Source organism: Panthera tigris, chromosome E1 (genome assembly GCF_018350195.1).
Source record: "Panthera tigris isolate Pti1 chromosome E1, P.tigris_Pti1_mat1.1, whole genome shotgun sequence".
Taxonomy (NCBI): domain Eukaryota; kingdom Metazoa; phylum Chordata; class Mammalia; order Carnivora; family Felidae; genus Panthera; species Panthera tigris.
In genome coordinates this window covers 586,669-608,261 of record NC_056673.1, presented here as the reverse complement: position 1 = coordinate 608,261, position 21,593 = coordinate 586,669, and the positions used below count along the sequence as shown (strand labels likewise).

At 63.8% G+C, this 21,593-nt stretch overlaps 1 protein-coding gene across 1 annotated transcript in view; it reads right to left on the bottom strand.

Moving 5' to 3' along the window:
• Nucleotides 1–14,200, bottom strand: part of SPNS2 (sphingolipid transporter 2) — a 29,428-nt gene extending 15,228 nt beyond the window's left edge. Inside the window, exons 1-2 of the mRNA XM_042966286.1 lie at nt 13,816–14,200; nt 2,439–2,504 (exon numbers count right to left, since the gene is read on the bottom strand). Coding sequence (XP_042822220.1) covers nt 2,439–2,504; nt 13,816–14,185 — 436 coding nt within the window. The 5' untranslated portion in view covers nt 14,186–14,200. The remainder of the gene's footprint in view (nt 1–2,438; nt 2,505–13,815) is intronic.
• Nucleotides 14,201–21,593: the final 7,393 nt, after the last annotated feature.

The following is a 21,593-nucleotide window of genomic DNA, read 5'->3' as shown; positions in this document are numbered from 1 at the left end:
TGCCCTGAACAAACTCTAACACATCCTTCAAAGCCCCACTCAAATGTCCCCTCCTCAGGGGAGTCTGATCCACCTGCCACCAGGCAGAGCTAGGTGTGCCCTCGCTGCTGTCCCCCCAGGCTCCCACGCACCCTGCTCCCCCCCTGCCCCGTCATGCCTAGGTGGTGACTAGATAGGTTTTCTGTCCCCATTGATGGGGGGAATCTACTGGAATGCAGGGACAGAGGCTATGGCAGAGCCCAGCAGGAGCTGCCTCTCTGGGTGTAGGCTGTGGAGACCCGGGCCCCGAGACAACGGGACCAGGGCTGGAGCTCTTCCGCGGGCTTTCCCAGAAGCTTCTGCAGGGGCTCGGGGGCCTGCTCGGGGCTGCCGAAGACAGGCTCTTCCCAAGCCAGGGCTCACGGTCTGGTCCCAAGGGGAAACGGCAGAGGCAGGCCCAGGCCTGACTCTCAGCCGCACCCCCTGCCCTGTCTCCGGGCCCAGCAGCCCCTGGTGCCCACGAACGAGCAGACAGCCCGGCTCTCAGCCCTGGCCCTTTGATCTGGGCAAACACCAGCACCTGGCTGGCGCCCTCCACCTGGCTCCGACCTTATCAGGGGCTTGGGGAAGAGACAGGTGCCTGGGGCCCAGGCCAATTAGGTGATTTTCCTGGTCGCCCACTGAGTCACATCCTGGTCTAGCTGGCCTGGCTCCTTGGCTCAGGTGGCCGAGGGGTGAGGACACTCAGGGAGCCAGCCCGGCAACGCCAGGGGCAGGTGGTAGGGTGGAGGCCACGGGGTAAGGGTCCCTGAGAGACCACGGCCCAGGGGCGCCCACGCTGAGAGCACAGAGATGCCAGACGCTGAGACACGCGGCCAGGCCTCCCCTCCCCAGGTGGAGACGGCGGCACGCGTGGAGCCCCAATCCTGGGCCCGCCGGCCTCCCCGCACGCGACCCCCTGTGAGTCACCAGCAGAGCTGACCTCTGTCCCTTCATCTGGGAAGTGCAGCTGCCCTGGGAGGTTGTGGGGGCAGAACTGACCATGCTGGTGGGGGGGGGGAGGGGTGGTGTCCACCTCCAGCCAGGTTGCCAGGGTCAGTGGGGGCCACCATGACTTCTCTGTCCACTAGGAAGGCGGCCAGGGACACCTTGCAATAGGGACAGCACTGCTTGGGGTGGCTGGAGGCCGGGGCGGACCCTGGACACCCCATCAGTCAGCAAGGCTGAGGCCCAGAGGGGACGGGACCGGGGCCACAGAGGGGGGGGGGCTGGAGAGCTGGGCTCTCTCCTGCCCTCTCCCCACTCCCCACATCTGGCTGAAACTCTCTTCTAGGCTGTGAGTGGCGGTCACTGTGGGCTCAGAGCCCAGGAGGCTGGGGGAGGGGGGGAGGGGGGGGGTGGGGGAGGGCCAGAGGACAGGTTTGGGCTCCTGTGCTGGGTGAGGGATGTGGGCAGAGGCAGGGGCCGGCCCCCCTCAGGGTTCTGGGTCACACAGCCTTGCCCCTGTCCCAGCTTCCTCAGCTGTCTGTTGGGGCTGCGCCCTGGAGCGATCACCTCGTCTGTCTGAGCCCCAAAACCACCCTGGGAAAGGATCACAGGCCGCAGGGCCTGGCTGAGTGGCTCATGGAGGCTGGCACAGCACATTCTGGAATGCCACCTAGGCAGGTCAGGCAGGTTCCGGGACATAGTGAGCTCGCTCCACTCCTCCCTCCCAGGAGAGCCCAGGCAGGGGAAGGGGTTCACAGGCTGGAATGCAGACCACGGACTTCCTCCCACACATCTGACCGGGCCTCACAACCACACACCCTCCAGGGCCAGAAGGAATCAGAGCCAAGGAACCGGGCCCTCGGCCACACAGCAAGCATGGGGCCAGGTAGTGGGTCGGCAGGGACAATGGAGACACAGGCCCCCCTGCCCCAGCCCAGGGGGCTCTGGCCCTGCCCCTCCCCACCCCCACCAGGGAGAAAGCTTCAGGCCCAGGACTAGCCCAGGACCCAGGCACTCAGGCGCTTTCCCAGAGTTTGGAAATGGTTCCTGGACTGGCCGTGGGGATTTCCTGCTTTGACATCTCAGAGACTGTTCCCAGGCTGATGGCGACGGAGGAAATGGGGGCGCATGCCATGGAAACAGGGTCACCAAAGGCTCTGCCGCTGTCCTGCCTGGAACCTAAGGAACTCCCTTCACCAGCCTCAGGGCAGACCCTGGGCCCCTGGGTCCTGATGAGGCCCCAGGACCAAAAGAAGGGTCCCCTCTAAGGACTCGGGCCTGTGGCCTCCCCGGGCGCCGCTGGTCTGTTTGCAGGGAGAGCAGCAGAGGCTGGGGAAGCCGGTCCTCTTGAGTGCCAAGAGTGAGGTCTGGACACAAAGCACACGTCCCTCCCAGCGAGTCAGGACCAGGGAGGAGACCCCCAGGGAGACCCAGCAGGTGTGGCGGGGGCCTGGCAGGGGCGTGGGCCTCACCTGACTGCAGCAAGCCGGCGCCTCGGTCCTTGACCCCAAACTGCTGCTGGATGTCCAGAAGGACGCCTGGGAGGGAAGACAGAGGGTGCTTATGTCTGATGCCCGGGGCCCCTGTCCCCCACCCCACCTAGGAGACCCCCAGTCTAAGCCCAGCCCGCCCAACCCAGCCCCTTCCACAGAAGGCCACCTCGCCCAGTCTGGCCAGGCCACTGGGGAATCTGCAGGCCAGGCTGTGCTCACCCTGGGGGCATGGGATCCCACCCCCCACTCAGGGACCACTCAGGGCCACTGCAGGGACCTGAGGACAGACGGGCGGGACTCAGGCAAACGTGTGCTCGTGCTCACTCAGTTGTCCTCGGGGTTGTAACCAGGACCCCGCTTTTCTGATGCCAGAGCTGAGACACAGAGGGAAGCAGGTAGGGCTTCTTGGGGGGAAGGGGATCCCTGGAGACCACGCCTGTCCTCCTCCTGAGTCCCCACCACCTCTGCTCTCCCATTAGGACTTTGCATGTCAAGAGGACTATAACCAGAGGCCACCAACAACCACGGACAGACAGAGCCACGGCTGCGTGGGGGCCGGCAACCTCCTGGAGCCTCCTCACCTCTCACGGCGCCCAGCCCCCCACCCCGCAGGCCCCGGGGGCCCCCAGCTCTGCTTATCTCCGAGGACAGCAGGGGGCTACGCCACAGGCAGGAACCCCCACCCCTAACCCCCAGTCATGACACATCTGCACCGAGAAGGGCTAGGGAGCCAGGAGGAGGAGACAGGGCAGGCTGCCCCCACAGCCCCCCACGCAGGGCATGGAGGAAGGGACCTGCCCTCAGGGGTCTCCCAGAGCTCATCAGGATATGGTGATGGCGCACGTCACTGAGCAGGAACTGGGCAGACAAGGGAGCTGAGCACGAGAGGTTAAGCCTGCGCCCCAGGTCGTACAGGGGCAAGGTGGCCAAAGCGGCCCCCGGGGCCCCGGAGGAGGGTCCCGCCTGGAGACTGCCCCCCGAGGCCCAGGGCCGGGATGCTGAGCCCTCTTCCGGGATGCAGCCTGACACGGAGGGACACTGGCCTCCTCCTCATGAGTGCCGAGTGGATTCACCCTAATTACCCATAATGAAGAGGCTGTGCGAGGCCCAGTTAATGACTTAATAACTAAGGCGGGCTGTGGTCGTGCCCTGAACGCGGAAGCCAGGGGCCTGTCCCTGTGGACGGAGGGGCCACCAAGTGGGGCCTCCGCGGGTGGCACGGTTGGGCCCAACCTTAGGGCACCACTTACACTCACCTCCCAGCCCCGCAGCCCATTCGCCCCGCTTCTGAGCCAGGGCCGCCCTGCCCCTCTCTCTCCCCCACAGTCAGCACCTCCCGTGGCTCCCCAGTGCCTCAGACGCACACTGGCCTCCACCAGGCCACAGGGCTGCAGGCTCAGCCCCTCCAACCCCGCCCCTTCTCAGAACACCCCCGCCCCATGCTCTGGACCCCGACCGCCCACAGGTCCTCTACCCTGCTGGCTGTGCTGATTCCTGCCGCTCCTTCAACACTAGTTCAGGTGCCTCTTCTTCTGGGAAGTCTTCCTTGGCTTCTCCCCCTCCTGTCACCCTCAATAAGGCAGGTGCCCCCACACTCCCCTGGCACGCTAGGATCAGTGACTTCTGAAGACACGTAGGGACGTGGGTAGGAGCTCGCTGGGCCCACGGTGGCTAAGAGCCACGAATTACTGCTTCCTGCTAAGTTCTAGGTACCCAGTGGGGCTCTGCAGATGCGATTTCTACCCCTGCTGCTTCGTCGCATTTTTCACCCCATTTTACATATGAGAAAACGGAGGCCCTGAGAAGTGAAGTAACTTGTCCTATGGCAGGCAAGGGCCCCAGTGAGATCTGAAACAGGCTCTGTTGCCAAAAACCAAAAATGTTTTCTTCTGCCGTGCCGCCTCTGCACGCACTTGGCTCTTGCGGGCCCCCAGCCCAGGCCCCGGCACGCAGCCAGCCCCCAGCGGCTGTTTGTGGACAGAGACGCCCCATCCCCACTGCAGTGAGAGCCCCCTCAGGGCAGGGTCGTGGCGGGGCATCTCCGGAACCCAGAACAGACGCCGTCGCATGTTAGGTGATGGACAGGTGCAGGTGGGAGGTGGCAGGAGGGCGAGACGCCCCTGGGCCACTGCGCAGCGGGTGCCTGTCCACAGCCAAGAGGAGGGCACGTCCGGGGAGGAAGGCCGCATCAGCGTGGTCCTCATGAGGCCAGCAGGGGTCCGCAGCGCGGAGAAAACACCCTTGCGTCCCCCGCCCCGCCCCAGGCATCTCCTAGCCTCCAGACTGGACACGCTCGACCCCCTCCAGCACTTCAAGCCCCAGTGTTTTGCCTCTGCCTCCAGGAAGCCCCCCTGACCTCCTCCGATACGCAGAGCTCCTGGTAAGAGGGGAGAGCATTTTTGCACATCCAGATGGATGTCCTGGGAACTCCTGGGCAGGCCAGACCCCAAGGGCCTTAGGGGCCCTCACCCCAGCACCCTGGAGCCAGGCCTTGGGTTCACCGCCTGAGCTCCAGGCAGAACCTTCCCGGGGCCTGGGGGCAGGGCCTCACTGCGGCCTGGTAGGGGCTGTGGCCACAGGCGGGTGAGAGCCGCTGGCCGCTGGCTCGGGAAGCATGTGTCACAGCAGCTCGCCAGCCGCCTGGATGTTCCTCTAGGCTCCCGCCTGGCCTGGGCCCACGAGCCCCTCCCTTCTTCCCACCACGACCTTATTTTTAGCCTCTTTCCTGGAGGCTGAGGTTTGGTGGGTCACAGGACGGGCCTCCTGCCCGGGAGCCGCCTCCCACAGCTGAGGCCAGGCCCCTCCACCAGCCCGGGGCACGCAAGGTGGGGCTCCACACGCAGCCCCCAGCCGCCCACGGCCACAGCTGAGTCGAGCCTCTCCGGACCCACAGCCAGGACCACCCTCTGCCCACGGGGGTCCCCCTCCCCGGAGCAGCCCGAACATTCTGTCCCACCAACCCCCAGTTACACCTCTCTCTCTAACTCAAGCCCCCAGGGTCTCGCCTCTTGTCCCAGGCCAGCTGTCCCTCCTGCTGCCCCGGGAGCCGGCCCTGGGGCACGCCGGCTTGGGCCTCACTTCTGTCTCCTGCGCGTCAGCTCACAGACACGCGCCCCTCTCCGGCCCCTCTGCCAGCCCCTCAGATTCTCTCCCCACTCAGGCTTCCAGCCACCCAGACTCCCATCCATGGCTCTGCCGCGTCCTCCCCGGTCCCCAAGCCGCAGCATGGCACTCCCCAGGCCAGACGGCCCTCGCCTTCCTCGGCCCCCGAGTGGGGGCCTCCAGAGAGTCTCCTTCACCCCCCGGCCCCCTCCTGGGGCCCCAGCACCCCCCCTGCAGCCTGCCTCACGGGCACTTAACCATCTTCTCCTAAGTCCTGGGCGGCGGCTCCAGAGAGCACAGCCCGTCTCTGGACTCAAGGAACTGGTGCCACGGCCCAGAGGCTATCAACTCTGGCCGGAAGTCAGAATCGGCCAGGCCCCTGGGTCAGTAACACCACCGACGATGACAATGTGGGGACTGACATGCGTTCAGGGCTTGCCGCTTGCCCGACACGGTTCGCACGGTGCCACCCGGATTAGTTCACCGAGTAGGACTGCAGTCATGCTTCGTGGATCCCCGCTGCCGGCCAAATGGAGCCCGGACTTCTTCTGGCACCGGAGGCCTCCGTGACCCAGGTCTGCACAACCACCTGGCCTCAAGGTGAGACCCAAGAGTCGCTGACACACTGCCTGGGTGACCTGAACCACCGGCCTGGCCAGTCCTAGGCCCCGGTGGTGTGTACATCACAGCCTGCAGGCCTCGGAGCCTTGACTCCAGCCAGGCCCTCTTCCCAGGGTGTCTGTCTACACCGTCGAGGTCTACCGCGTCCGGGGGTCAGACCCAAGGGTGTCTACGAGGGTGTCCCCCTAACTCTCTCTCTGCAGCTCTTGTTGAAGAGGTGCCCGTAACCTCGAGAGCTGGCTGATCATGGATACTCACGGTGCCGCCCCCCGCCCCCCCATCGTGGCCGGTCCGTTGGTAGATCCCAGAGAAGCCAGGTCCAGATCCTAACCTGCTGGGGTCACGCAGGCCTCACAAAGGCCACGACAGAAGAAGAAACTCACACTGGCCTCGGGAGCCCCCAGCCCAGCCTCAGATGCACGGCGGAGATGACAAGACCCTGCGGTCTCTTCCTGCCCTTGTCAGCCAGGCCAGGGCACCAGGTCTCAAGTTCACGCCCTCAAACACAGGCATCATCACCCCACATTCGCCCTGCCTTTTTTGGAGCAGACGACCTAGCTGAATCCCCAAGAGCGTGGCCTCCAATACCAGACCATCTAGGTTCAACTGCACTTACCCTGCTGTGTGACCTCAGGCAAGTTACTTAACCTCTCTGTATCTCTGTCTTCCTCTGCAATGTACCTTAATGTTAAGATCTGCTTCATATGGTTGTTGTGAGGTTTAGATGGGTTAATCGGTGTAAAGTGCTTAGGATGTTGTCTAGCACAGAGTAGGTAGTCCATAAACGTTAAAAATGTGACCACAGATCACTAAGCCTTGGGGTAGGAGCCCCAGCCATGACCAGAGGGCAATGGGAACTCCCACCTCAGTGTTCTTTTCTCTAAAATGGGGCAGATGCCTGCAAGGACAGCGCCTAGGGATCTGAACGGATGGCCCACGGGTCCCGGGGAGGCCTCAGAGCTGGCTCACTCTGGAAGGATCACCCTTCTCCGACACTCAGCCGCAGCTCCCGCCCCGGTAATTACAGGAGCCTGAGGGCCTGGCTCTGCTGACCTGGCCCTGCGGGCACCGCCCCCCCCTTCCCCCCCCCCCCCCCCCCCCCCCCCCCACCCCCAGCCGAAGGGGACCAGCCAGGGCGGTCCCTGAGCCAGGACCGGCTCTCAGGCACACTCACCTCTACCTGCCCCCTCCCCCAGGGACAAGCAGAGTGACCTCTGGGAGCAACTGGCTCTGCTCTGAGCCCCGGGCTGCCCGTCTGAGAGCCACAGGGTCCCCATACGCCCCACACCCACCCCGAATCCCAATCACGTTTGTTGAACCTACACCGACCCTCCCACCGCGACGCCACCCGACAAACCTGGGTCATTAATGTCAGAGGCGCTTGGCGCTCACCTCCACAGGGATCCCGTGAGGCCCCCAGCGCCGGACCCCAGCCCCTCAGGGAGACCCCAGTCCTTTTCTAGAGGGTCCGGATTCCAAGCCTGTGCCCCTAAAGAACATTGCAGCTGGGCCTGAAACACCCCTCCCTCACCCAGGTCCTAGAGAGGAGCCCCCCACCCCCACCCGGGGCTCAGAGCCCTCCCTCCTCCCACCAAGTCTCCGTGCCCAGAGTGGGCGGGGACAGGCAGCCTGGCCTGTGTCCTGTGGTTCTAGTCTATCATTTGGGGCCAGTTTTCCTGGAACCAGACTCGGCCTTAGTAATTTGGGGGCTCTGCACAGCCGCTCCTTCCCTGGAGCAGCCCCCGCCCCACCCCTGTCCCCGGCTGTGCCCTGGCTCGGGGCCTCCCAAGACCACCAGGGCTACCCTTATCATGATCCGCAGACCCAGGATGAGGCCGGGGCGTGGAGGAGAGAAGCCCACAGATGCTCAGCTGTCCCCCTGCAAGGCCTCAGTGGCCAAGGCCTTGCTCCTGACCCTCAGATGGCAGACTGAGAGTCCGAGGGTGCCACCGGATAGAGGCCCCAGAGCCAGGCAGGACCTGGCCTCCAAGCCCCCAGACTGGCTTGTGTTCCCCCTTCGCCCACCAAACCACAGAAAACAGGCCGTAACCAGCCTCCTCTCAACGTCCACACCAACTGCCCTGGCGTGAATTTGAACCCTGCAACCTAGGAACGGTGAGTGACCCAGTAACACCACCCCCGGGGCACCGCACTTCACAGCCTACGAAGCTGAATCGTCCTCCTTGCTTCCCGGACCGTGTCTGGCAAATCCACGCGCGCCGGTGAAGGGACCACGAAGGCCTCACGGAGGTGCCCGTCTGCAGGGCGCAGACCCACAGGGAAGCCCTCCCCGCCTCCGCGCTCCGGCCGGCGCGTCACCCCTGCTCACGTCTTGCTCTAACGTCCGTGCTTCTGCCCTTCACCCGCCGCCCCCAGGCCAGCGGGACAGAGCCAGGCCCGGAGCAGGCCAGCATCCGCAGGACACTGCTGTCCAGTGTGACCCGGGCCCCACCCAGTGCTCCAAGTGCCCTCTGCCCTCACAGCAGACCCGGCAAAGTCACCTCAGAGCCCTCCTGAATGTGCGGAAGCCGTTCTGCCCGGCGTGGGGGTGAGGAGACCCCTCCATCGGGGCTGAGGGCTGGGCACGCAGGGCCCATCCTGACCACTTTCCCAAGTCCCTCCCGGGGATGCGAGGCCCACGGCTCCCTGCGCGCCGTGGTCAGGACTCAGGCCCCCGCCTCAGCATCGGGGCCTGGTCCTTCTCAGGGTCGTCTGAGCCTACCAGCGCCCCTCCCGCCCGGGAGGATGGGTTGGGGTCAGGCAGGCCAGGGTCAACCCAACCCGGCCACCCGGTCGCTCCACAAGGCCAAGCCCGGGCCAGCCCCACGTGCACGCTGAGGTGCCAGTGGCCAGTGGGAAACAGCCCTGGGGAAGGCGGGTGCAGGCAGAGCTGGGGAGGGGACAGCAGACAAGAGTTCCCGGGACCAAGTGCCCCACACTAGCCTTGGGAGCAACATCCTGACCACAAAATCACCTGTTGTGTGTCCGGGGCTCAGAGAGGGGCAGGACCTGCCTTAGGTGACAGAGAAGGTCTGGCACAGCCAGGAACAGGAAACTCAGCCTCGCCCAGGGCCCAGTAGGGAGCTGGGCCCCAGGAGCCTGAGGATCAAGCCAGGGTTCTCTGTCTCCCTGGCTCCCATCCCCCTTCTGACCTCAGGACTTCAGCACCACCCCCCCCCCCCCCACACACACACCCAGGCGGAAACAAAAGCCACTTCCTGTCTGGGGAAGGGATGGGACACCTCTCTGAGCAGCTCAGGCCAGGCTGTAACGTGCAGCCCTCCTGCCCCTCACAAAACGGGAAACTAAGGCACGAGCTGGCCGGTCATGCCCTTGGTCCTAGACCAAGGCACTTCCTCTGACGGGTCAACAGCACGCCAGAAGGTATCTGCAGAGACCGGCAGCCGGTGGTTTGTCATTAGGGCGCTGGCTCTCCAGGCCGGTCGGGCCTCTCACCTGGGCGCTGACCTGCCAGACAGCCACCTTGGAAGGCGGCCCTGGAGACGCCCCGCCCACCCGGCAGGACCTAAGTGGTGCTGACACTGCAGTGGCCAGGGCAGGGCCACCCAAGGGGACAAGGCCACTGGAGGGGGCGGGGCAGGGCTGCTGTTGGCCATCCGCATCCACCAAGGTAGCCACAGAGCTGGGAGCTTGACGTGGCCTCCACCCACCCAGGTGACCCTGTGACAGGCCCTGGGCGGACAGACTCAACCAGGCGGACACCAGAAGAGCCAAGAGCCCCAGGCCGGCAGCCCCCTCCTGCAGCCAGCTCAGGTATGCGGGGAACCCCCAGGCCTGCCGGCCCTGTGTTCCCACCCGGTCCCTGTGCTCTGCTCTCCCCGGCTTTGTGTTAGTGAGCAGTTGCCATGGATACTGGTCTCAGCTTCTTTGGCAGAAAAGGGCTCCCCCAGGGCAGGGCTCTGCCTCTCCTCACCAGGCTCTGCCCCGCCCAGTGCCACCAGCTGGATCAAAGGGAAAGAGCTCAGGAAGGCACAGGTGCCCCAGAGAAGCTGGGGAGGGGTCTCAGCTCCCACCAGCCATTCTCCGTTCTCTTCCTGCTGGGCCTGGCTCCAGCCTCCGTCCTGCTCCCATTTCACAGATGGAAGAGTGGGGGCCCGGGGGCCGGTGGAGCTCCGGCACCAGGAAGCAGATCGGAGGAGACGGTGCCCGAGCCCTCACCTTTCCCCTGAGCTGGCAGCCGTGACTGGGCTCCAGCCCTGGGAGCAGGGGAAGCCGTAGCAGCCTCTGCTCAGAGGCCTCGTGCCCTGGCCAGCAACAGGGCCAGGCACCCCTGCCTGCACGGAGACAGCAGTGTCCTGGGGGGTCCTGGTCCCGCTCCTCTCGGCTGCGGGAGCTTGGGTGAGCACCTGTGCTCTCTGGCCTCCAGCATCCCCATCCACACGAGGAGATGTGTGCAGGGGTAGCCCTGGGCTCCTTCCCTTCCACCCCCCTGATAAGCGCCAGAGCTGGGCCTGGCCCTCCTCACCTGCTGCCTGTGCCCTCAGGGGGTTCTCAAGGGGAGGAGGGGAGGCCGTAATTGGCTGGGAATGCTACTTGTTCCCAGGATGGAGACCCGGCCTGGTGGAGGAGGGAGGGGTCCTCAAAGGGGCCTGAAAGGGACCGGCCGAAACAAAGAAACACGGGAAGGACAAGGTGGCCGGGGGCACAGCTTGCACAGAGGCGAGAAAGGGAAGGAGGCTGGCATCTGTGCGGCACTCCTAAGGGTGCGTGAAAACACTCATTCACTCAGGCAACCCGGGAGGCACCCAGGAGGCGGTGATAACCCAGAAGGCTCAGGTGACACCCCCCAGGTCACCCAGCTGGGGGGGGCTGAAGAGCCTGAACCCAGGTCTGCACTGGCCACTGCAGCGGGACCCCAGACACCGTGGCTGTGGCTGCCTGAGCCGTGGCCAGTCCCGACTGACCCGCGCTGTAAACGGAGAACACACACCAGGCTGCAAAAGTTAGTATGAAAAAAAAAAAAAAAGCAAAATATCTCATTAATAGCTTTTATGTTGATTACATGTGCAAATACATTAGAAATGTGAGGTTGAATAAAATATATTAATCGGTTTCACTTATTTCTTTTTACTTTTTCAACGTGGCTCCTAGAAGTATTTAACTTATATATGCGGCATCATATTCCTCTTGGACAGAGCTGGTTGATCTATACCATAAAGATAGAAACACACAGCACAGATTTCGAGAAAGAGAGTGGGAAATCCACTGCTGAGGGTCTCAGGAGTCAGGTGGGTCGAACATCAAAGGTGACTGAGCCGTAGAATGTCTGCCCCCTCACCCACTCCCCCCAACCCCCCCGGCCAGCAGCAGGTGGACTCTGGCCTGGGATGCCCATTCCCCTGCCCTCCCCCTCCAAACACATCAGGCCATAGCAGTTGTCATAGAGACAGTAAATCTCCCTAAAAACTGGACCTGGGGCAGGGGCGTGGGGAAGCCTGCCATAACGAGAGGGAGAGGGAGCCAGGCTTATCCGGAGAGGAAATCTGTGTACGTTGTGTGTTGGGGGTGGGGCGGTGCCGGGACAGGGAGGGATGCATAGCCCAGGCGGGTGTTTGCACAGGGCTTTCCGGACCTTCCTCCCGACGGCCCCACACCCCTCTGAGCCACCGCTCCCCATCCCCCCCCTTACGAATTCCCTCGAATTTCCTATCTTGTTCTCCCATTCTGACTCGGGGACCCAAGTAGGGTGGGAGGCAGATAAGTTCCAGACCTCCCTGATCCCACCCTCTCCCCTCAGTCCCTGGCAGGGTCAGTCTCCCTGAGGATACCAGGGAGGGGTGGGTCTGGGGCCGGGAGAAAACAAGTTGTGCAGTGTCACAATGGCAGAGACAGCACCAGTCACCGTCCAGTAGAGATGTGGGAGCCCTCCCAGGCCAAGGCTTGCTGGTAGACCTACCACCTGCCTTCTCGGCACTTCCCAGGCCGTCCTGGACAAGGGGTGCCCAGGGGCCTTGGTCTCCTCCTGTGCACAGAGTCCATTTTGCACCGACCACAGATCCCCGTGTTCGCTGACCTCCCCCCACTTTATGGTGGCACGGAAGCTCCCAGGTCCCAGACAGCACAGCGTGGGGGGCCGGTGCAGCTGGGTGTTGCTGCGTCTTCCTGTTCACCAGACCACAGTAAGAGCCTCCTGTGGATGGCCCAGGTCAGAAACGGGCGCCACTGGTTCCCACTGCCGCCCCCCCCCCCCCCGCCGCCCCCGCAGCAGAGGGAATAGAGAGCCAAGGGCTTTTGAAAGTGGGAGGGGGGGAGGGGGAACCCATCAGAGTTCCTTCCTTCTAGTTGACACAAAACCCTATTCGACAGAGGAAGACTGAGGCCAGCAGGAGGGAAAGGGACCCAGGTGACCCACGGTGGACAGTAGGGCCCACCTCTCTCCATAGCCCCACAAAGTTCTCTTTAGAGTCTGTCCAAAATTCCTTCCGCCACCTTCCCTCCCTCTCTCTCTCTCTGTCTCTCTCTCTCTTCAGTTGTTCCAGATTTTACTGAGCTGTGGCTAGGCAGGTTCTGGGCCAGCGTGCCATGTAGACAGCCACTGCTCTCCTCCTGCAGGGAGCCCCCCGTACCAGCCTGCCCACAGAGCTTTCATTTCAAGGTTACCCCGTTCTCACCTACAGGCAGCTCAGTCCACGGAAGGCCCTACTCATAGACCCCCCCCCCGCACCCGGGGAACTGGGGGAGGGGGGGTGAGCAGCCGGAACCCAGTCCACCCCCCAGGGGCCCAGAGATTATCCGCCGCACAAACGGGAAACAGACTTAAACACGAGCTGGGACTGGCCCAAGGTCACACACCAAGCAAGTAAGGGGCAAATCTGGGACTAGAACCTGGCTGTTCCGCAGACCCCCACCCCGTCCCCAAGGCTGGTTCCCAGAGACGCTCGCACGGGATGAGGCAGCCCCCTCTGCAGCCCCGGTGGCCTGCGCTCTACCCCCAGGCCCCCAGCGCCACAGAGCTGGGGGAGGCGGCTTCAGGCCTCCAGCCAGGGCCAGCTGCAAACCGCATCTCGGGTCCCCAGGCGCCGCGGACCCGCCCCGCCCCTCCCTCCGCTCCCCGCAGCCCCGAGCCTTTGTCAGCCACGCGCTCACACACGGATCCGCGCCGCCCGCGCGCACACACCCGGGCTCCCCTGGCGCACACCCGCAAGGGGCGCGCGCGCTCGCCGCCCGCACGCAGGGGAGTGGAGGCGCCGGAGGAAGGAAGGAACTGACCCGCTACGGCCCGACAGACCGCCTGGGCTGGGGGAAGGGGAAGCTGGGGCCGGGGCGGGAGGGGGCGCGGAGGCGAGGACGCGGAGGGACGCGGAGGAGACTCTCGGAGAAGAGGACAACGGCTGGGACGTCAGGGCTGGCGAGGACGCGCGGGCTGCTCCGCGGCTGGGAGACCCCTCCAACCTCCGGCCCGGCGGGGCGGGGACGGGGGGCAGGTCCCCGCTTGGACCCGTGATTCACGGGCCGTCACTTGCCCGGCGTGCCTGAGCGGAGGGCCCTTAGACACCCCGCTTAAGGCTTGAATACAGGGGCTCTGGGACCAAAGGCTCCCCGGGGAACCTCCAGGCCGGGGGTTGGGGGGTGGGGGCTCCTGGCTCTCGGGCCGGGTGGGGCGCTCGCTCACCTGCTACGGTGTACCTGTCCAGGTAGTTGAGCACGTTGCCCAAGCTGAGGATGGCGGCAGCGGCCCCCCGTCCGCGGCCCAAGCTGGCCGGCTTGGGCTGCTGAGCTCCGGGGCCCTTGGCAGCGGCCGCGCAGCCGGGGGTGCCGGGGGTGCCGGGGGGTCCGGACGGCGCTCGCCTCACGCTGCCCGACAGCGTCTGCACCTCGTCGTCCGCGGCCGCGGCTCCCGCGGCGCCCACTCCCCGCGCCCCGCAGCAGCCGCCGCCTCCAGCCCCTCGCTGCGCCCCCCGGCGCCGGCGCCGCCGCTCCGCGTCCGCCTCCTCCTCCTCCGCGCCGCCCGCCGCCGCCGAGGCGCACTCCAGGCACATCATGCCGGCCGGGGCCGGGACCGGGGCGGCGGGGGGCGCGGGGGGCGCGGGGGGCGCGGGGCCCAGCCCGGGCCCACTCAGAGCGTGTGCGCGCCGCGGAGCCGCCGCTGCACCATCGCGGCCGGGCCCGTCGGCTCCTGCGCTCCGGCCCGCGTTCCGCGCTGCGCCGCCGCCGCCGCGGCTCTGACAGCTGCGCCCCGGTCCCGCCCACCCGGCGGCGGCCAATCGGCGCGCGGCTCGGCCGCGGCCCCGCCCCGCACGTGCTGCCCGGGGCGGCCGACGGGGGCGCCGTGGGCCGCGCGGGGGCGGGGGCGGGGGCCCGGGGCGCGCGGCGTCCCGGAGACGGGGCCCGGCCCGCGGCTGCTCGCCGCCCGGATTTAATCAGTCCGGGGAGAGCGCGGAGTGTGACCGGCGGGGGCTTGGCGCGGACCCCCGGCCTCGGCCAGGCGCACAGGGCTGTGTGGCCCACCTCCGCAGGGAAACCCAGATCCAGCTCCTGACGGCTCCCGGCCCCTATGCCTGTGCGCGCGCCGAGACCCTACCCTCGCCCCCGCGGAGAAGCGGCCCCTGGCGGGGGAGCCGGGCTCCTGTGGGGCCCACCAGACGCAGGGCATGCCTAAGGGGCCTCCCCAAGCATCAGACTGCCAGCCGCGCCCTAGGGAGGGGGCGAAGCCCAGGATGGAAGACGGGAGGCTGGGTCGTGTGTGGCACCACCCTGGGCAGACCCCTAACTCTCTCTAGGTCCCAGTGTCTCTCCCGGGGCGGGGGTAGATCGGAGGACAGAATTCAGCCCGGAAGTCTATGAGCGGTCACTGCCACCCTACCTGGGGAAGGGCGAGTCCTATCTCCGATGGATGTGGCAGGGCCGAGTGCCTTCTGTGTTCGCGGCCACAGTCACTGCCCTCGCCCATCTCAGACGTGCCGTGGTTCCGTGCCCCAGCCCCAAACCTACCCTCTTCATCTGTCTGAGGCTTTGACTGTAACTCAAATCCTATAGAAAGTGCTGGGGACCGAATGTTAGCACTGGACATAGCCTGGGAAACCAGAATTACCCCCATGTTGCACAGACAGGGCCCAGAAAAGACCTCACCGTGGACCTGCAGATTTGGTGCTGACCCGGGGCTCTGATACCCGTCCCCCGGGGTTGGGAGCTCAGTTCCCCCAAGTGCAGGGGCAAGTGCATCCCATGAAAGCGTCGGCTACCGTGAGTCACGGCATAGCCAACGGGTGATGCCGCACGAGGCACCCCCCTCCCTGCTGAGAGCAGAGTTAATCCCCAAGCTGGTGTTTCTTGGCGCCTTCGAGGTGTGTTTTAAATTCTGCAAGGTGACTAAAAATATGCTTCAGTGTGTTGGGTATGGATGACTGTCACGGGAGGGCCAGGAAACAGACTCCATTCTCAAAGTTCCTCGCTGCCTCTTTCCAGCTTCAAGCCGGATAAGGAAAGTTCTGCTGGCTGTCCTGGTGCTTAACAGGCCAGCACAGACCCAGGAGCTCCATGGGGTTGGGGCCGGGCCCTGGCAACGCCCCTCGCCACTATGGGGTGGTGCCAGCTAGGGGACAGTGCCCAGCGGTGGTTCTGTGTCCGGCTGTGAAAGAGACACAACCACGGCTCAGAGCCCCACCCCAAGGTCCCCTTCCCACTCGACAAAATTCCTCCTCCTTTCGGCCATAGCCCTGCCCAGGGAGAGTTTTAGCTCCTGACCAGAAAGGGGGGCCCTCCCTTTGCAGCCCCCACTAGCCTAGAGCAGGGGAAGATGTCAGAGTTTGGAGACTTTCGAGTGGGGGGGGGGGGCTCTGAGCAGCTATTCGTACAGTGTGGGTTTTTCTGGGATGTTAACTCAAAGCCACTCTCTAGAGCAAGTCTCTGGGTAGCTATGGGGCACCGAGGGCAGGGCGACAGGAAGGACTATAGCGCTTTCTGGCTGTGTAGCCCTGGCAAGTCACAGTGGTGCCGAGAGCCTCTGGCAGGACCACGAGACCCTCGGCCACAAGACTCACAGGGCCCTTATCTCCATCTCACCAATGAAGAAACCGAGGCCCAGGGAAGAGAAGTAATGTGCTCAAGGTCGCACACCTGGTGGACGCTGGGCCTTGCACTGAAGCCAGGTGCACCTGCCTCTGACGCAGCGTGCCCGCTGCTGCCCCACAGTGCTGCTCTTGGTTCCTCCAGGACTCGGTTCCTCGGCAGCACGTGGTGCCAGGCCGAACTCCTCCGTTCCTTTGTGAGGCCTAGACCACAAAACAGTGGGCCAGCAACCCAAAGGCAAGTGTATTTGGTTTCCTGACTGAGGGACTGGACTTTTCAGAGCCTTATAACCTCAGAGTGTACGCTGTGGGGCTCCCAGGCAGAAGTAGAGGCTGCGGTGTCCCCGTGTGTACTTGTCAGGTGTCCAGAGCTTTGCAGAGCTCAGTCAGACACAGCGGCTTCCCCAAGGCTGATACCCGGGAGCTCAGCCCCTCTGCCCATCCCCCAGGACTCGGGCCTCAGTTTCTTCCCTTCTCACTGGGCGTACTCGCCCTTAGCAGGCTCTCGGCCACCATCCACACGCCCTTGGCACCCCAATCTCCATCTGTAGACGCGGCCTCATCTGCAAGCTCAAGGTCCGTATGCACACCCACCCGCCCCATATATCCTGCAGCTCCTTAAACCCAGCACAGTCAAAACTGAACTCGTCGTTCCCTTAAGCCTGCTGCATTCTGATGTCATTTCTCTCTTGGCAAATAGCACCATCGTCCTCACTGTCACTGAGCAGGACAGCGGGGGCCATCTGGGACTCCTTCTTCTCCCTCAACTCCTACATCTAGGGCCTGTCCACTTTCTTTTCTTTAAAACCCACGGACTCAGCTCGAACCTCTCCTGCCTCACCTTTTTAAAACTCGCCACACCTGCCCCAACATCCCCCTCCAGGCTTTTCTCCGTATTTCTTGCCAATGACTTTCTAAATCTCCCATATGACCCCATCCGTACCTTGCACACAACCTTTCCATGGCTCCCCACTGCCCACAGGATAAAAATATCCAGGTTCCAAGACCCATCATGACCCTTCATGACCCATGCCAATCTCCAGCCTCAGATCCTACTGCCCGGCTCTCAAAATCGGAGTCCACCACACTGAAAACAGAGCTCCCTGAACTCATTCGGGGCTGTTGCACTTCCTGGAGCCCGGAGGGGTGACGGGGATGGGGGGAGCCTATCTATAGTCCCTGCTGTCCCCTCAACGCAATGCTGTTCAGGACCACGGAGAGCGTCACGTGGGAACCCCCCCCCCCCTCCCCCTGCCCCTAGTCCGGCTCTGCCTCGGCGTCTACCCAGCTCACCCTTTCGACTCGCCCTCAGAACCTCGGCACAGACCATGACTTCCTCCAGAAAGCCCTCCTCGACCCACCTGAAAACTGTCGTCTCCTCCTCTGGGCTACCTGAGTAGCCTGTGTGTGCCTCCCTCTCACCAAAGCCGTTGTGCTCACTGTGTTTGTCCATGAGTCCACCCCCCACCCTGCCCCACAACCAACTGTGAGCCTCGGGGGCCCATACCCTGATTCATCTCCACAGCCCAGTGCAGAGGCGCTCAGAGAATGTTTGTTGATTGAATGAGTAAATGACATTTAGCAGGTGCTCAGGAAGTGTGTGTTGATTTGCATCATGTATCTGTTGCTCTGAGTGACTCAGAAACCAGCCGCGTTCCTCTCCTGGCTCCTCTGGAAAAGGCATTTTTCTCCCTGACCGACTCCACCCTCCCTTAGTTTCCATGTCCCATTTGCCTCCACCCTTTGATTACCTTTCCCACAAGTCGGCACCCACCGTGGGGGAGACGGTGCCCCCTCTCTGCTCCTGCCACTGCCAACAGCGGACTTGTCAGAGCCCCTCCACCCCCCAGCCTGGGCTTGCCTTGCCAGTTTCGCTCAGAATGCTCTGTCCCTGCCTCTCTCTCCTGCTCAGAACAGATGGCTCTGAGTCCCCACTAACACAGAAGTTCCTGTTCTGTCATTTGAACATTTTTAACACTTTCTGAATTATAGAAGATTCAGTCTCCTTTGATCATGGACTCAGACTATCAGAGACAAAGAATCCCTTGAAGGATACGGCGCCCAGCTTCTTCCCGGTCCTGCCAAGACGCTGATCTGAGAGAGCGCCAGTGGCCCGCCCAAGGGCGTCAGGATGGACGCCATCGTTGTTTGGTTTTCCTTCCATTGCTGTTCAGAGCCCATCCCCCTTCCCAGCAGCACCTGGTTTCCTGCTCTTGATGGAGCTAAAAAGCAAGGAATGACCGTGGGGTCCAACTGGACTCTCTCCCCCGGGGCTTTAAATCTCGAGTAGGGTGGCGAGAAAATAGGGAAAATTGTTTGGCGCTTTGGTGAAGGTCCCCAGTAAGACGGCCCAGGAGCCCTGGCTTCGGAATCTGCAACGTGCTCATCAATTCTGTGAGCCCCTGACGTGCTTCCAACAAATCCCTTTCTTGCCTAAGCCACTCAGTTTCTTCTGCACATCACCAGACAACCCTAACCGATATAGTCACACAGCTTCCTGTGTGCGGTAAAACTGGCACCAGTGGCCTCCTCCCGCCTGTCTCTAGAGGCCGCATTAAGCCAAAACCCTCACAGTCCGACTCAGACATGGCGGAAAGACAGACACTTTAGGGCATGAAACGGACAGAACGATGTCTGGCGATGCAGGGAGCAAGCCAGCGTCGGGGTGATCATCCCAAAGCCCGTGCCCGACCTTCTGAGCCTGAGGTCAGGGTGGAAGAAGAAGCTCACCCCCGCCCACGCTCTCGAGTGCCCCACGCGGACCAGCGCACCTGTGTGCCAGGATCACACCGGGAGCTGGAAGGCAGCGGCTTGCTCGGGGGAGCGGTCGGCGGGCTGAGTGGGCGGCTCGGGCTTGAGGGCCTCGTCCTGCTGACCAGAAGCACATCCTCACCCGCATTCCCAACACCGAGACTCTCGGGAGTATCAGGGCCTGGGATTGCTCAGAAGTGACCTTTAGGCCAGACAGGTGTGATGGATTGACGTCTCCGGCCCCAGCGGCTGGGCTCTCGAGGACCCACACCTGTGACCCCGGGGCAGCGAGGCCTGAGCAGACGCCCGGGCGGGCTCTCACTCCTGGCTCCCGCCAGCCCAGGCCCCGCCCCGCCCACCCCACCCCGCCACCCTTCGGATGATAACACCCTGCAAACTCCGGGCTGGGCATTCTGTCCTGAGTCCTAGTGAGCACCACCCTGCCCAGCCCAGCAACCCAAACACCAGAATGCACTGAGTCAGAAGGAACTACTCTGGATTCAGGGTTCGAGCCCCAGCGCCTCCTGGTCCCCCCAGTTTCTCCGGCCTCCCCCGTTCCCCCAAAGCGCGCACACACACACACACACACACACGCGCGCGCGTGCCTCCAAGACGTATCAGATACCTTTATCCCGCTCTCTCCAGGGGAATTCTCCTGCTTTGCTCCTCCGGCCCCTCCCCGCACCTCCGCAGGGTCTCCTGGGGGACTTAACGCTTCCTCTGCCCACAGGTGGCCTCACTCGGCCTGGTGCTTCTCTGTCATGGGCTGTGAGGTCCAAGGGTGGGTTTGGAGTCAGAGTTACTGCCCACAATCAACATGGGCACCAATGATACCAACACCTGTTTCTGGAACTTGCAGGGACGAGGTCTCTGACCTCTGACCTTTCCCCCCAGCCGCTGGACTCTGGGCTGGTGGCTGTTCTGACTCATAGGAAGCCCTTGTCCGTGTTCTGGGAATGGAGCCTCACAGGGGGCCTTCTCAGGGCTGCAGGGAGGAAGGTTCAGACCCGAGAGCAGGGCATCTGTGGGCCCAGACCCAGCCAGTGAGAATCACACAAGTGTGGGCTGGAGAAGCCACATTCGACGCCCCTCTTAAACACAGCAGGGCCCCAAGCGGGGCCATGGCATCCTGGCTCCCACACAGACCAGGAGCCTCCTTCTCAGGAGAAAACAAGGGGATCCTGTGACCTACAACAGGAAATACATGTTTGGTCTTCATCCTGTTTCCCGCTCAGAGCTCCTAAAACCTCTGGAATTTCCTAAATGCCAGAGAGCCCTCAAGATGCCTTTTGTTTGTTAATGAGGTGGCATCTGGACCCCACCCAAGGGGGGCCGTGGTCAGGAGCAGGCCGCACGTGACCAGAGGCTGGCACCTCCAGTCCCACCCCCTGACCTCTGGGGACCCACGAGGGGCGGGAGGTCCGGTCGGTCGCCGGTGGCCAATGACTCGATGAGCCGTGCGGTTCGGCGAAGCCTCCGGGAAAACCCCAGAGGACGGGGCTCAGGGAACTTTTACAAGAAGCTGGTGAGGCAGGGAGTGCGGCGTTTCCCCGGGTTCTGGAGGCCGCCCCAGCGGACGGCAGGACCCGAGGAGGGGGCCGAGGGGACCTCTGACCCATAGCCAGTCAGTCAGAAGTACAGCGACAGCCCGGCCTTGCACTTGGCCCCTCCGGTGGGGCGGGGTGGGGGGGTGGGCAGTCTTGTAGGACCGAACCCTTAGCCCGTGGACTCTGACACTCTTTCCGGGTACATGGGGTCAGAAAGGAGTGGAGGGGCAGGAGAACGGCTGGTGTCTGGAATGGCTCGGGGTGTGGGAAGCCCGGCATTTGCTGTGAGGGGGTACAGGTCCCTTGCCAAGTAGGCTTTTTAAAAATAATTTCAGGGACAGCCTGTTTTATGAGCTTCAGGTGTCAGATGGTGGGTGGAGGGGCTGGCCAGCTTGGTGGTGGGCACTCCTGATGAAGGGCTGAAGAGGGGGACAGGTGTGGCTAAGCTGGAGAGCCCAGCTCCTGGGGCTTGTCCATCCAACAGGAGGACAGGGAGGACAGCACAGGAACGCAGGGAGGGAGGGAGGTGCGTGTGAGTCTGATGGGAGGCGGGCCCGGCAGGACCAGGGGAGGGGGAGAGGAGCTCGTGCTGGTGGGGCAGAGAGAACATGTCCCCCCCACTGCTGCCCACCTGGAAGCTGGCGGCCTCCCGCAGGGCCCCCCGCGCCCAGCTGCTCTGAACCCAGGGTGAGCGCAAGTCCTACAGAGCCAGCCTTCCCTGCGGGCTGTGCTGGGGTCAGAGCATGAGCCGTGGGGGTGGGGGGCCAGGGTGCAGACACCCCCACTGTGGCTGCAGGGCAGCGGAGTCTGTGAGCGACCCCAGCCCTCCTCCTCGGGGAGGCTTGAAGCCACATCGGCACCAGAGTGCAAAGCCCGGCCTTTTGTTCAGAGGGTGACTCAGGCCAAGGGGGTCTTGTGCCCTCCTGACCTGCAGAGTGGGGGGCCTGGGTCAGAGTGAGACGTCCGGGGTGGGGATGCCTAGGGACCCTTGCCCTGCAGCCCTGCACCCCCGGCCAGGGCTTCCTCTCCACCCCCTCCCAGCAGAGACACCTTGAGGCTGTAAAAAACACGCTCGTAAAAGGCCT